This window comes from Odontesthes bonariensis, chromosome 16, assembly GCF_027942865.1.
Source record: "Odontesthes bonariensis isolate fOdoBon6 chromosome 16, fOdoBon6.hap1, whole genome shotgun sequence".
NCBI lineage: Eukaryota > Metazoa > Chordata > Actinopteri > Atheriniformes > Atherinopsidae > Odontesthes > Odontesthes bonariensis.
In genome coordinates, this window is record NC_134521.1 from 30,467,103 (window position 1) to 30,483,359 (window position 16,257).

The window sequence follows — 16,257 nt, forward strand, 5'->3', positions numbered from 1 at the left end:
GTGGAATTTGTCAGCAACATTAAGGGGATGAAGACCCTAATGAATATTCTCCTTGTATACAAACTGTTTTTTGCTTTGAGTTGAAGTTTTTTCTTTGTTGACATTCTGTGCATGAATTAAACTGTTGTATAGACTCCACTTTGCAGTCCACGTTATAAAATGTGAGCACATTCATTCGAAAACTAAAAACTCTTTTGGGGAGACATTTTTTTGCGCCATTTTTGTAGTTTTTAAAAGGCTACGATTACCCTCATTGATTTGCAACATTTGCAAAACATTTGACTTGTTGACCTGTGGATCAGAATTACAGACAGGTTAGGAGTATGATGTGTTCATCCATCAAAATGCCAATAATGAATTTAGTTTTAACGTAGTTGGAACAAGCTGTAAAAATGTGCTGTATACACCAGGTACAGTTACACTAAATCTGTCATGACGAGCTAACACCTCACTCTTATCCACAAGCAGACCAAAATAAGTGCTGTTACAGATGTTTTTTCCATCAAATTCGAGCAAAATCATAGCAGCAACACCCTCATAGCTATGATAGTTTAATATCTACTCTATAATTGGTCAAAGTATCATACGGTCATCTTTACCATTATTTTTACCAGACACAAAACATTCACAACAAATCCACCTTCCTAGGGCTGGATTTCCAGTTGTCTCCATAAATTTGCAACAATCCAACAAGTTTCTCTTTCATTTTCGGAAGTTTGTTAGAAAAATTTGACTTCTTTCTGAATCTGCTGTTAAACAATTCACAGTGATTGAGGTAATTGAGTTAGTCCTCATTTTGCCCAAGTACGACATCTCTGATAACATCATTCGCTCTGCGGGTGAGGCAAGATGTGTCACTGACACAGAATCCTGTGAACAGGTGCCTTATTACACGGTTGGAACAAAATGTTTTGCTTCTTACGCTGCGAAAGCCTGTATAACATGAAAGGGTGTAGAAATTTGATTTTGAAAGTCAAAACTAATTCTAGCAATCTCTAATGATTTAGGGGCTCAAAATTAAAGTCTGAGTAGATTACCCAGGAAGTCATTTGACAGCTTTGTTATTTCCACTCATGTCATCAGGGCAGATAGGTTTGTCTCAATTCAAACCGCTCCAGAATTAAAGAAATGAGAAGATCATCATACTTTTCACAAGGGGACAATATGTCTGAGTCATTTGTCTCCCTCCCACTGTTTATTATTGTGAAAATCTGTTTTGTAGTGAGGCTTGTGAGAACTTGATCCTTTTTTTTTTGTTTTGTTTTTTTAAATAGCTTCCTGTCAGCACATTTACCTTCACAAGTTTTAAACATGAAAAAAAACGGTCCTGATTCTGACAGTATGATTTATTTAGCATCACAGGTATATGCTGTAGGATCCATCCTCTTTGGATCTCGGCTCCTACTGGGGAATAAAAGTCTGGATATCACTGTTTATGCTGCATTGATTTTGACAGTTGTAACAGTTGTATTTTTAAATTTCTCTCTTGCATTCCGGCCAACAAGCCCTCCAACTTTGTAGAAGTGCAGGACTTGCTGGAGTACTCTTTGAACATCACAATATATCTGCTTTAGCTCCTAGCAGGGGTTTTTGGTTTTGGTTACTAGAAGACACATCAAAATAATGAGGCCTTTCAAATCACGTCTACGCTTCAGAATCTGTAAACAGGCTGTTAAAGTCAGAAATGTCTGCTGAATCACATGTAAAGTCCAAAGTGAAAAAAAAAAAAAAAAAACTCTGTTTGACAGTGTTTTTAATTATTTCATTTTCAACTTTATTTGACCCCTTTGCTATGTTCCTTTTTTTCACTCTGCATTTTTAATGCTGCTGCAGTCTTGAAATAAAACCGCTTTTTGACATGTTGAATAAGACTCAACTCAAACCTTAAGCCGAGCCACTCTGTATGTAAGCAGTGTAGGGCGCTAGCCGAGAGGCGAAAGATTTAAATGGCTTTCTTAAATGGATTCAATGAATTGGTTCATTGGGACTTTAATTACATTCACTCTTTAACCGCGAGAGTTGTTGGCAATGGAAGTGGATCTTGACAAAGCCATGTGGTCTCATGACACCCCACCCACATAGCGTTGCTGCATTCCTGATTGCCCCTCTATCTACAGGCGGTATAGGCACGCCAGTGAAATCACTGATGCCTAATTAGCAGATTAGAAGATCCAATTAGGAGATCTCCTCTGTCTCAAATCAAGCTTCTGTCAACATGTCCTAAGAAAATGAGCTGCTAAACGCTCCCTCATACGTTTCCCTCCCTGCCAAAATGACCGATCCTGATTGACTGTTGCATGCTTTTTTAGCCCTGTGGATACCTTGTTTGAAGCCCACTCTTGATTAATCATTTATATTTGAAGTACATCTCAAAGTAGGACTGGGGTGCTTGTCAGCTTTGAGATAATTCTGTGCCGCAATGATGTAATACAAAAAGCAAACAACTTTTGGTTGGCTTTCTCTTGCGCTAAGTCTAGAGACCATCCAGGAAAAATCAGTTGATATGAGGAGAAAAAGCACGTTCAAATCCATGGCATTTAAATTAGGAGTTGTTTTTTATTCTATGTTACCTTTGAACTTGCCCTAGATTCTTAATTTAGTTATAAAATGGCTGAACACTGGTTAAGAATCACTAAACAATTTACACATTTCCTTTTTTTTATGATGTCGTCATGTCATCGCCAGCTCTGCTAGCTTTTCAAATCTGATGAAGATGAATGTTTCTTTGCAAAATGGACTGTAGCAAACAAGTGAAGCTAAATTAAGTGCTTTAATAACCGATATGGCTTCATCAACACACTACAGCTGCTTAATGCTGCATTATTCCTCCTCATTTTATTAGATCTATCCTGAATGTCCAATAATCAGAACTTGAGCTCACTATTGACTCACTAACCTTTTATGTAAATACATTTATTAATGCTAAGAACAGATAATACAAGACATGTTCTCTCCAGAGTAATGATATATGAGCAACATTGGTTTGTTGTTGAAGCTGCTATTGCTTCTTAGCAGTATACTGTGAATTGGAGATGAATGACGTCTCACCACTTGTCTCCCATTTGCAATTAGTCTGCTCAGAAGCTGCTTGCTAACAGAGACTAGGTGTTGACGTGTTCATCACAGTCAGTGGTGTGCAGACAATTTTTGACAGAAGTCTGCTGCCAAAGATCGCATGGCCCATCTCCAAAATATTTCAGCAACCTGGCATCTGACCATTTTACAGCTAGTAGAATCCCAGGTAGCAAACGGACTCCGGAACGGATCCGCAAAACGGACCCGGATCGGAGACCATTGCACACTGGAACGGATCCGGAACAGATCCAGATCACGGATCCACACATTAAGTGCTACATCCGGCCCGGATTCGTTCATAGAACACATCATCCGGCCCGGATCCGTTTTGGATCCGTTCATAAAACACGTCATCCGGCCCGGATCCGTTTTGGATCAGTTTATAAAACACGTCATCCGGCCCGGATCCATTTTGGATCAGTTTATAAAACACGTCCAGTGTTACCAGATTGGGCGGGTGGCCGCCCAATTGGGCGTCTTTTGACTGCCTCCGGCGGGCAGAAAATGCCTTCGGCGGGCGAATACAATTTGGGCTGCTTTCAACACGTTTGGGCGGGGATTTTTGTTCTCACAACAGTTATGCATTTTATTCAGTGAATAAAAAGGTTAATGTTTAAAGTGAATAAACAAATCAAATTGTGTTCCTATCAATCCATACATTGTAGGCCTACGTACACAGCAGGCGGCAGATATGCTGTAGCTGGTTGAACAGAGCCATATAGTGGTTGAGTACAGGTGTCGTGCCAAAAAGTGATTGTCTGCCAGAATCTGATTTGCCGCCGCGGGAGCGCGCACAGCAGCCCGTTGAGCGGTAGCGCAAAACCGTCTGCTTTTCCCTCGATTAAGCGATCATACTATGCAGATACACACAACTGCATTATAATGTAGACCTAATTATAGCTTCGAAAGTTTGACGTTTATCACGTAAAGACAATTACGTGATAAACATGTATCTGTGCTCGGTATATCTGATGACTTTGTAGAACCCTGTCTTTGGAAATTAGACTGTAATGAATATGATTTAGGCTATTGGTGGATTTTCAATAAAGATATGATAACTTTTGCAACGATCCTCGTGACTGCATTGTTTTTTTTTTTTATCGGATCTGGGCCCTTCATAGTATTTGCTTCCCATGTTTGGATGCGTTTTGCAGTTATCAATCAGTTTTCACCTGCCAAAAACTGATTGAAGGCCAAATACAGTCCGGATTTCGCTTTTGCAATATTTGCACCGTGCCTTGGACGGATCTTGCGGGACAGGTGCAATCCATACTTTTAGGACGTCCTCCTGCATTATACTGATATGAAAAAAAAAAAAAAAAAACTTTGTGACACTCTGAATGATACTTGTCATGTGGTTAATGAGTAATATGTTTCAGAATTTAAGTATTACTCAAATATTAAATGTTTTCATGTGAAAAATGTTGTTGGGCGGTTTTTTGCTGAAGTGGGCGGGTTTTGGAACGTGATTGGGCGGAAATCGCAACACTGAACACGTCATCCGGCCCGGATCCATTTATGATACTTATAACGGAGGTGGACTCATTTGGTCCAGAACCTTTATTTATTATGAATTTATTAACAAAAGCAGATACAGATAAAAACTTGCTTACCAACTAGAAATGACTCCATAAAAATCCCACCAGTTTAGCCTTATACACTGGAAAATAATTTATTGTGAAGCTGCAAAAGACCTAAAATTGGGTTATTAGTACGAGTAAATTTACAGTTTTAATGATAAACAAATAATAAACAAGAACTGGCATAACATGTGATGTGCTGTGCTTAGACATCGTCAGCAGGGTGAATCTCGTGTACTGCGTCTCCTTGAGGTTCCCCTATCTGCTGCCAAGTTGAACCACCGGATGGCATGCTTGCAGACATCATGTTCAGTGGAAGCACGAGCGACAGGATTTTTTCTGATAGAATCTGTAATCACAAAAGGAGATTTTCAATTAAGTTATTATCATCCGCCATCACAATTTGTAATGTGACAGGATACACATAGTGATGCACTCCAAAATAGACAATCTGTCACATACTTCAGACGTAGAATTTCTAAATATAGGAATGCAGTTTAAGAATAACAAAAATAACCTGTCTATAGTCAACTTAGATGAATGAGTGATGAGTGAATGATATAGTGACCAGAACTACCAGGGTTAACTCAAATCTACATTACCTACCGGCAATATGCTACGTGAGCTAGCTAACCACGTTCGCAATGCTATCCTATATATGCTATATCGCTATGCTATATTACAAAGTTAAAAGTTAAATCATAGAGACAGATTCACCCGCTTTCCATCTGCATAAACAAGCACATGTTAACAGTTTACTTACAGTGTAGGAAGTTTACTTACGGTGTACGATCTGCCGAAGGAGACGTTTCGCTGTTGCTTTCCAACTTCCAATGACAGTGTAACAAAGAATGGTGCGGATCCGCCCAGAGTGTGCAACGCTTCCGCGGTTTCACAGTACATTGTTTGGGGGCGGGGCGTGTCGCTGCCCAACTCCGAATGCAGCTGAAGCCGAGGTTTGAAAAGAGCGTGTACAATGTGCGGATCCGCCTAGAGTCAGCAACGGGTCCTATAACACTGTGGGGAGGCGGGGCGAGCGGTTGATCAGGACGGCGGACCTGCCCGGCTTGAGGGCGGATCCGCCCCGGAGTCCACTGCTATCTGGGATGCCTTTATATTTGTTAGCAGTTTTGTGGAGGAACCAAAATTTGCAGCTAAATGGCACAAATTGTCACAGAAGGGACTTTTAAGGAAAGGCAACAACTATAATTGACTTAAATGTGTGCTTCAATTGATTTCTGAACAGTGACCCATGCAGTTTGAAGTTTGACTTCCACTGTGTGATAATAATACACAGAATGTGTTTTATTCAGTGAAAGTAATTGCACATAAGTGAGTCTTTGTGATATGACATGCAGATTGCTTCATATGTTTGAACAAAAATTGACAGTGCATTCAGACGGTTCTGCCTCATTAAAAATGAAGTCCTGAGAAGCATTATGATGCTTTTAGGTGTGACTCAGACAGAAAATGTTTGTTTGGAGGACTTCCCAAAGACATTCTCTTTTTTGTTTGATTGGCTTGACAGAGACACTTGGTAATCAGATTATTGCTGCATTTCATCTTAGTTGAGCCCAACTAAGATGAAATGTTACACTTTAAGTTTTAAAACTTTTTTGTGGAGTCTGGAGATGACAAAGCCTTCCATCAAGCACCACCAACAGGACAAATTTTACACTTACAACCCATGTGTCTGATCAGCTGTTTGTTTATGCACAAGGCAGAGCTTCTTATCACATGAAGCAACGTGAAACATGTAAAGACCTGTGTGATGGTAGTGCTTTGATGTTCTCTCCATCCTTTCCCCCTGAGATTAATTAAAACCAGGAAAGTTTGATGCAGACAATCAAGAATGATCTTCTGCACCCGTCCGTCTCCAACACCTTGACCACACAACGCACACACACTCTCCCGCCTACCCCAAAGCCAAAGTCCACATTAACATTGTAATAGAAAGCCCTGTTAAAGCACAGCTCTTGCAGCCTGACAAGAGTGAATTGGATGTCAGAAGGATTCCTGCTCAGTTTAATTGAATCTGCCCAGCACTAAAAAAAAGAAAATCTAAAGTCAAAATAACCTATTAAATCTATCAGGTAATGTTTTGTTGAGTTTAACAGGTAGCACTGCACTGCTCTCCCTGCTCCTTACTGCAGTCCTGCAGGTAGAGTAATGCAGTTGTGTAGGGATGGTTGGTAGCTGATGATGTTTCTCTCTCTGTTTCTCTTATTCGTTAATCAGTTGAGGCCTGTGCAGAAATAGAGTTGGGGTTTCGGCCCTGCTACACATGAACTGACTGCTAAAAACTGTCTGTTTAGAGTCCTGATTTCAGCTATTCTAGCAGTCCATATTCTCTTTTTAAAATGCCATTAGTTTGAAGGTGAATGTTTATTATGTGGTGTAAGGGTGTTCAAATGAGATGAAAATAACTTAAATCTGTGATATGCTGTATACTTTATATTTGAAATGGAATTGCTTAGTGAATGCAGAAATAATCATGTCCCATCTCAGTGCAACATTGAGGCACATGACTCATCTTGTCTCCTTTACCCTCAACTTTTCACAACACCTTCAGCAGAACGCAGGCTGTTGCTGTAAAAGTGTCCCATGAAGGACCAATCAGGGTCGTAAATGGATATTCAGTTGGGGTTGTCATGGGTACCTATACCTAATCAATAGCTTTCACATCACATTAAAGCCAAGCTCTTCAGGAGCCAAACCCACACGCAAGCGCATACACAGTCATGTCAAAGAAAAGTACACCCTGTCAGGACTCTGTCAGTTCTAATGTTTTATATATCATGACATAATAAAAAAAAACGGTTAGTCTGAATAGATCTTGAAATAAGAGAAATACACCCTCAAATAAACAATAGTACCCTTATTCATGCAAGAAAACTAAGCCAGAATGCAGAAACCCTGTGTGAAAAACCAAGTCCACTCTTACTGCTTCCACAGAATGAACAACAAAATATTACACTGTGTCATCATCTATAGTCCATCATTCTACATTCTTCCTAAGGTCAGACTGTGCAATGCGCAAAAAAACTGCAAAAAACCCTAGAGCTACATCTCAGGCTGTACAGGCCTCAGTTAGCATTTTAAATGTTAAAGTTCATGATAGTTTAATTAGAAAAAATATGGCTTGTTTGGAAAGGTGGCAGGAGAAAGCCTCTTCTCTCTAAAAAGAACATGGCAGCACAGCTTAGATTTGTAAACTTACATCTGAACAAACCACAAGACTTCTGGAACAATGTCTTTTGGTGATGAGACCAAAGTGGAGATGTTTGGACATAATGCACAGCAGCACATTTGGAGAAAACCAAACACACCATATCAGCACAAACACCTCATACCAGCTGTCAAGCACGATGGTGGAGGGCTGATGATTTGGGCTCAGGACCTGGACACCTTGCAGTCATTGAGTCCACCATGAACTCCTCTGTATACCAAAGTATTTTAGAGTCAAAGGTGAGGCCATCTGTCTGACAGATAAAGCTTGGCTGAAACTGGGTCATCAACAGGACAAAGATCCCAAACACAGCAGCAAATCTACAACAGAATGTCTGAAAAGAAAAGAATCAAGGTGTCGAAATGGTCCATTCAAAGTTCAGACTTCAACCTGACTGAAATGCTGTGGGTGGGACCTTAAGAGAGCTGTGCATAAACCAATCCTGCAAACATCAATGAACTGAAGAAACGTTGGAAAAGAGACAGCGATGTGAGAGACTGATACTAAAAATGATTTCTTCAAGTTATTTCTGACAAGTTCTACAAGCTGTTAAATCATGGGGTCACTTTTTGATAAATTAATGATTACACAATGTAATTTGTAATATTATAATAAGTAATAAGTAAGTAAGTAATATAATGTATTGATGTTCATCTTAGGTTTAATTGACCTAATTCTAAGACCTTGTAAGGTCCAGACTTTTTTTCTTAAGTCTTGGTATAAAAAACCTTGGTACTTTTTTACATGACTACAACTCCTCTGGAAAAATATCAACTACTGTCCCTGTTAATAGTAGATTCAAATGTTTCATCATGTGTATTGTTGCATCAAAACCTTTTCTCAATAGTTCTACTGAAATGCTTTTTCAAAATGTTCAACCTCACAGTGATGCACAATCCATGGCAGATAAATTCTTAAGGAAAGATGAAATACTGATTGATTTCCTGCACTCTGGCAGGAATATGGTAATTCTTAATCAATTCTTGATTGCAATCCTGGCAGTTATTGTCGTGACAGTTTTAGAGAGTGCTTATTAAAATGTCAGCCAAAGAAAAAAAAGGCCCAAATGAGACCAGGCGAAATAAATGAATTCTGTTCTTGCATTTAGGAAAAAATGCTGTTGGGGGTTGTTCTAACACTGTGTCTGTAACTGTCATTTTCATTGCAAAAAGCACTTACTTGCATTCTGACCTTACATACAAGATGGGAGGTGTTCTGCGTGATTTTGTGTGTAGGCGTCTTTACTTCTTCTATAGAATCATTCAGAAAAAGTAAAAGAGGCTTTGGATTTATTTGGTTCTGAAGCACAGGAGCAACATTCATGCCAGGTGACATGGAGCACAAAATTTCCTCAGGTTTATGGGTTTGGCCCCTGGCAACAGGCAACCCAGAGAATCATGTTTCAGCGTTTTTAAAAACACGGGATTTTGGGCACCGGGAGCTTCCTGCATCTATGGTAATCTACATCTCTATCACATTTCGCTGCCTGATATCCCCGTAGGGGTTTGGTGGCTGATTGCTATTCCCACTATGTAACAGGGAGTTTTAACAGTTCTGTTCCCCACACTGAGTTTCTTTTCCTTCTGATTTCAGATTCACGAGCTGGAGAAGGAGCACCCAGAACCGTGGACCATGCAGTTATTGGAGGAGTGGTGGCCGTGGTCGTCTTTGCAATGCTCTGCCTACTCATCGTCTTGGGTCGCTACTTTGCAAGACACAAAGGTAGAAAAGCACAAAAAGCTGTTTCATAACCACAGTTACTGTTTGCAACCTGCTTTTTGTTTATCATTTCTGACACTGATAGATGATTTATATTTTCAAAGTTGTAGACATTCTCAGAACCTCACTGATGTCCATTAAAATAATTATTGAACTTTTGCTTTATTAAGTGGAGCCTTTTCCATTTGTTTCGTATTACATAACTGGATGAATTCTATCCAAATGATGGAAAGACAGCTATTAGGGCTACGGGTTACTGATGATGAGTGAAACTACATTTTTTATGCAGCCATGATGAATAGTATAACAAATCCTCTGTGCTGCCCTCATAACATCAGAATAATTACAATCTATAACAGATTTCATACTTTTGCGTTTATTACACAGGAGGAAATGAAACTGCGTACATTAACCACTTTAGAAAGGAAGCACTATAAATTGGGCAAGTTACAGGTTTAGAAGGAACTTTTTCTTCTTTCACGGTTATGCTAAACTCAGAGCTTCCCCTCAGGTTTCTGTCCACAAGTTCAGAGAAACCTGAAAAGCTGGCTGTCAGTGAGTTTGATCTGTCAAAATTCACGCTGTCTGGGAGGCTCGGGACATTTCCAGTAGTTTAAAAAGAGCAGTGCAGGATACTGCTGACCCGCACAGTTCATTACTTACAGTCAGCCTGACCTTCTGAGACAGTTAACACTCACACAGTTTGTATCACAGCCGCCTGCCAGGAACAGTCATTTAGGGCCTGCTGAAACAATTTAACTGTGCCGACGTCAAACACATAGTGTCTGTGTGTTTTTTGTCCAAATCAACTAAATACTGTATGTAAAAAGGAAATAACTCTTGATTCTGACATGATGTATGAACACTGAAGGCATAATGCGTTGCCATGTGGTGCAGCCTGCAGTGTAAGTGCAACCAATTACTCTCTGGCAATAGAACAAAAAAAAAGAAAGATTTTGGCTTAATCAACCTGAATAAGTGATTTGGTATTCCAGCGCTGGTTATTTTTCTATGATAGTTCCTAAGCCTTCATTCAGACTTCCCAATGAAAGTGACAGAGAGCCACACTCAGAGACACAACAGTCTTTGTCGAGTTAAGTTTTCTCATAGCAACATACCAGTAAGAGTTCATATTAAAGGGATAGTTCGCCACTTTTGAGATGAAGCTGTATGACATCCCATACTAGTAATATCATTTATGAACATTTTCTTACCCCCCGCTGCGTCCTGTGAGCCGAGTTACAGCCTCTTTTTGGCGGTGACGTAAGTAGTCCGGCTAGTTGCCTGGGGCTTTTAAAATAAAGCGTTTTGCTTCTGAAAAGAATATGCATTCAAAAGAGTAATACATTTGCGTCACAAAATCGTATTTTCCGAAAAGGTTACACCTCACAATCGCTTGGCACTAGGTTGCAGTATCATTGCACGCTGCCGCCTGCCGCGCCTGTTTCACGGTGTTTACCGCTCGGAAAGTTAACGTAATCATGTCTGACTACGACACCGATGATGAAGACATCCCTTTTACTACAGAGCTAAAGGGATATCTTTATGAACCAGAATATACAGATGCCGAACTTCACCAGATGGAGTTAGAACGGGCAGAGAGAGAGAGGAGGGACAGAGAAGTGGTTCCAGCTGATGTTGGAGCCACAGCTGCAGCTGTGAGACACAGGGTGACCGACAAATGGTGGTGCACTTGTTCGAAGTGCTCAGTAATGCCAACGGAGGTGGAGAGCTACTGCTGCCACGAATGGGAACTCATCATGCCACAGATGCAAGATGCTTCAATTGATGAAGAGGCCAGTGTACCAGCTTCTGTCTGCATCACAAATCAGAAAGACTTCCCCGCAATCCTGAATGCTGGTGTCTTGCAGACCTTTTTCCACATTCCCAAAATTAACTGGAAGAAGCGACCCAGGCCAGCTCTCCACCTCCGTTGGCATCACTGGGCGCTTCGAACAAGTGCACCACCATTTGTCGGTCACCCTGTCTCTCACAGCTGCAGCTGTGGCTCCAACATCAGCTGGGACCACTTCTCTGTCCCTCCTCTCTCTCTCTGCCCGTTCTAACTCCATCTGGTGAAGTTCGGCATCTGTATATTCTGGTTCATAAAGATATCCCTTTAGCTCTGTAGTAAAAGGGACGTCTTCATCATCGGTGTCGTAGTCAGACATGATTACGTTAACTTTCCGAGCGGTAAACACCGTGAAACAGGCGCGGCAGGCGGCAGCGTGCAATGATACTGCAACCTAGTGCCAAGCGATTGTGAGGTGTAACTTTTTCGGAAAATACGATTTTGTGATGCAAATGTATTACTCTTTTGAATGCATATTCTTTTCAGAAGCAAAACGCTTTATTTTAAAAGCCCCAGCCAACTAGCCGGACTACTTACGTCACCGCCAAAAAGAGGCTGTAACTCGGCTCACAGGACGCAGCGGGGGGTAAGAAAATGTTCATAAATAATATTACTAGTATGGGATCTCGTACAGCTTCATGTCAAAAGAGGCGAACTATCCCTTTAATATTAAGATACTTTATTGTCATGTAGATATATGTAAATACACAAAATTACTCCAACGCAATTAACCCATCCAGGTTGGCAACTGTTGAACACACATGCACATGCACAGGGTCACACACTCATGGAGACAGATGCCGTATACACTGGAGCGGTGGGCAGCCATTCACAGCGCCCGGGGAGCATGGGGGTACAGTGCCTTGCTCAAGGGCACCTGGGCCGTGGAAAGGAGCTGCACTGCCACCCCTCCAGCTGTCAGTTCACCAAATCTTTGAGCGGTGAGAGTGGGAATAAAACTGCCAACCTTCTGGTTATTGAACGACCCACTCTAACCACTGAGCCACGGCTGCCAAAGGTGTTTATGTGAAACATAGCAACATATAGTGGGAACAGCTGACAAATGAATCACTTTTCTACATGTATAAGCTCATGGAACTGTCAGTTATTATGCTTGTTAGGGTTTGGTATCGCTACCGATACAAAGCAGTTGTCATCAACTGAACAAAAATGTGATATTTATTTCCCCTGAGGACAACTCCATACAGTCAAACGAGAAACAGCAGAACCAATCTACTTGTCCTTATTGTTGATGTTTCTTATATTCATTTATTTTTCAATGAAAATTCACAAACAGGTAACAAACAGAGTATTGTGTTAAATAAAACGGTGATGGATGGGAGCAGTTGATAGTATTCATATATCTTCAGACGTAGAGCTGGAGCCTCAGCTCAGATGTTGAGAAAATAAAATGGATGGAAACACACATTGATGCACGTGTTTATTTTTTCAAATTGTTTTGGATCTTTTTTTCAAAAACATGCACTATCTTTGGATGTAAAAGACAATTGACAACACTGCCCTGCAATTCCACTAAAACAGAGGATTGGGACATGAATAGCAGAAATTACAACAGAGGTTTTTCATGGAGCACAAAACACTGATGGTTCAGATCGGGATGTTTGTTCTGAAATAGTGTAGTGTTTTTTGGCCTGTAAACCACGTGCATATGCAGATTTTGGCCCTGAAAACAAATGGTCTTCACAGCTGCAGTCATGCTGAATATAGTTAAAGGGATAGTTCGCCTCTTGACATGAAGCTGTATGACATCCCATATTAGCAATATCATTTATGAACATCTTCTTACCCCCTGCTGCGTACTGTGAGCCGAGTTCCAGCTGAGTTTTGGCGTTGACGAAGGTAGTCCAGCTAGTTGGCTGGGGCTTAAAGCTGCAGTCTGCAGGATTTGTTGTTGTCGTACGTAAAGTCCTAATTTTTGGCATTTTAAGAGTTTACATGATCTATCATAACGCTTGAAGTTGAAAACGGTGACCTCCGTAGTCGCAAAATGCAAGAAATGCTTATTTTTTAACCGAAAAATAAAAAGTTATTCAACTTCCTGTCCCGCCCCATCAAAACATATGAGAACTCGTGCACGTCTACGTGCACGCCAGATGCGCGTACATGACTCCTCATTCATCAACTCACCTGTCATTTGCGATCATGGAATACACAGTAAGTAGACTAGCCCGTAATGAAGTTCAATAGTCTAGATAAATAAGCGTGGGGACGAGCCTACCTTGTATCGCGCGTGCACAATCGGTGATTGACAGGCAGCAGAGCCCAGCTCGTAACCTGATTGGTTACCTTTTACCGGTCCGGTCTGCAATTTTGTAAACAAACCTGCTGGCTTTGGAGGGACCTAGCGGGACATATAGGGGACCTAGAGAACTCGTTTTTTTTTGTATTGGGGTATTTAATGTACTACTTTCAGAATCCCCGGACAGTTCCAGGCATTATGCTTGAAAAAGAGTTGCAGACTGCAGCTTTAAAAAATAAAGCGTCTTGCTTCTCAAAACAATATGAACTCTCCCTTTAATGCCTAGACACACACACCACCAAGTTTGCTTTTGTTTCAGCACCACTAGGCACCTTGTTATTGTCTATTTTTCCACATTTGGTTTTTCAGTCCCTCATTCGATCTAGAATATTGTCATCATCACCAGACTGTTGTCTGTGATAGATTGTGAATAAATCTTGTAAATTAGGTATGAAGTGGCCTTTTCTTTTGCTGAACTTGACAAGGTTAATTTGAAAGTGTGATCCACACTCTTCTCTCCACTCAAGATCATTTCAGAAACTGTTATTTTCATGTTCTAATCTTGACTTAAAATGAGGGGAAAATGTTGGATAATCTGAATATTACAGACTGTTGGGGTTGGGTGTACATAAATGGCCACACAGTGGAGGATTTGCATAATTAGGTGCTGTGAATGTAGGGTCACATTTGAATCTTTTGTATCATCTAAACAGCAGGCTATTATGCAGTCCGTGACACTGTCCTCCACCCCCTCCTCCTCAGGTACCTACTTCACACACGAAGCCAAAGGAGCGGACGATGCAGCGGACGCGGACACAGCCATCATCAACGCAGAGGGTGGCCACACCAACTCGGACGAAAAGAAAGAGTACTACATCTAATCAAAGACAGGGCCCCTCACTCCTGTGTCCTTCTTGGGACACTGAGCTGTTTTCGGGGATGGGGCAGGGGGAGAGGTGGGCGTTGATGGAGGGCTTTTAAGTTGGATCGCTTTTAGTGAGAGTAGTGGGGTCAAGGGGTGGAGGAGAGATGAGTTTTACAGAAAGCCCTGGTTGTAAGCCGTTGTTTAGTCTAGTCTGCAGATGTAGATGGAATGTTTTGTGTGTTTAAAAAAAAAAAAATCAAAATCAAAAAACGGACAAAAAACGTTGGGGTTTGGGTTTTCAGTAAACCGACAAGGGGTGGGGTTGGGGGTGGGAGGGTGTGCCAGATGTTGCCAGAAATCACTGTAGAGAGCTTCACCATTCAACACCTTCCCAACTGCTGGTACAAATTTTATTTCGTTCCACCATTTGCAGAAAATTCTGTGCCTTGTTCTAATTTTTATTTGATGTTTTTTTGTTTAGTTCTCTCCACACTTCGCATCTGTGTTGATCGTCATTTGCATAACCTCTTTGCTCCCATATCCCCACTTCATCTTTCCCACTCGTAATTATCAATGTGCCGTCGGCTTTTGTATGAGGGTAAAATGACACAGCCACTTTATTCATTTCACTAAATGTGTCTGCATACATGAGTCCTCTCCTGCATAACAAAAACTCTTTCCAGTATACTGTGATTTGTCTCAAGCCATTACTTCCTTCACTTTTCCCTCGAGTTTTGACATCGCTAAAAAAAAAAAAATGCATGGAATGCTTTACATTTCATTGTACAAAGGACATATACAAGTTGGTTGTACTGGATTCCCTAACACCACACTCAAAAACACATCATCAAAAAGAAGGCAGCAAAAGTACAGTTTGATTGGTCCATTTTATCAGGCCTGCTCAGTTTTTTTAGATAACTTTTAGCAGCCTTAGTTTGCTCTTAAGAGCTGACAAACTACCATTTTACTGTCTCTTAAAATGTTAACTTTGTTTGACAAGAGAAATGGAACATTATTTTTCTTTTTACTGTGCTCCTATTTCATTGTTTTTCTTTGATCCTTTGTTCAGTATTAGTTTTTCTTATCATTAGATTAGTTTTCCATCCCGCTTTGATTGAACTCTAACATTTCAGTTGATTTCTCTCAGCCAAGAAATGTTCTTCTTTCTTACTTATGGGAAATTAAGAAAATGGACAATTGTTTTTGAAAGGTTAAGCCTCGGTAATAAAAACTCTGTTGAAAACACATTTGGAATTCATTTTGGCCTGAAGATGCTGGTGTTGTGTACATATCCTTACTGAGCGGAAAGATAGCCTTAACCAACTCCAGACTGAAACGTGTGCAAGTTAAAGTTATGTTCCATCACAAAATGGAAGTCCAGCTTCTCCTTCATACTCTCCCTCTTCATATTATCTCATAGACACACAATGTAAAAATATGCCAGTGAAATCCCAGCTGTATTGTACACTTATCCTTCCTCAGAAATATTTTTTACAACTTACAAGAATTACAAATGAATAACTTTGTGGATTTTATTGTATCACGCTCATTGTACGTTTAGTTAAACTGTAAAACAGGCAAATGTAGGGCAAAGTAAATGTGTTCAAACTGAGATGCTCTGATGAGAGACTGACCAGACTCTCGCTCTCCATCACATCATCTGAATATAAATGGTTT

General features: G+C 40.6%; 1 protein-coding gene across 7 annotated transcripts in view; it reads left to right on the plus strand.

Annotated features, from left to right (window-relative positions):
• cadm1a (cell adhesion molecule 1a) overlaps positions 1-14,682 on the plus strand; it is a 433,220-nt gene extending 418,538 nt beyond the window's left edge. For all 7 annotated transcript variants that reach the window (XM_075486889.1, XM_075486892.1, XM_075486890.1 and 4 more), the window contains 2 exons: positions 9,478-9,606; positions 14,478-14,682. In XM_075486889.1, the coding sequence (XP_075343004.1) occupies positions 9,478-9,606; positions 14,478-14,596 (248 nt within the window). In that variant the 3' untranslated portion in view covers positions 14,597-14,682. The remainder of the gene's footprint in view (positions 1-9,477; positions 9,607-14,477) is intronic.
• Positions 14,683-16,257: the final 1,575 nt, after the last annotated feature.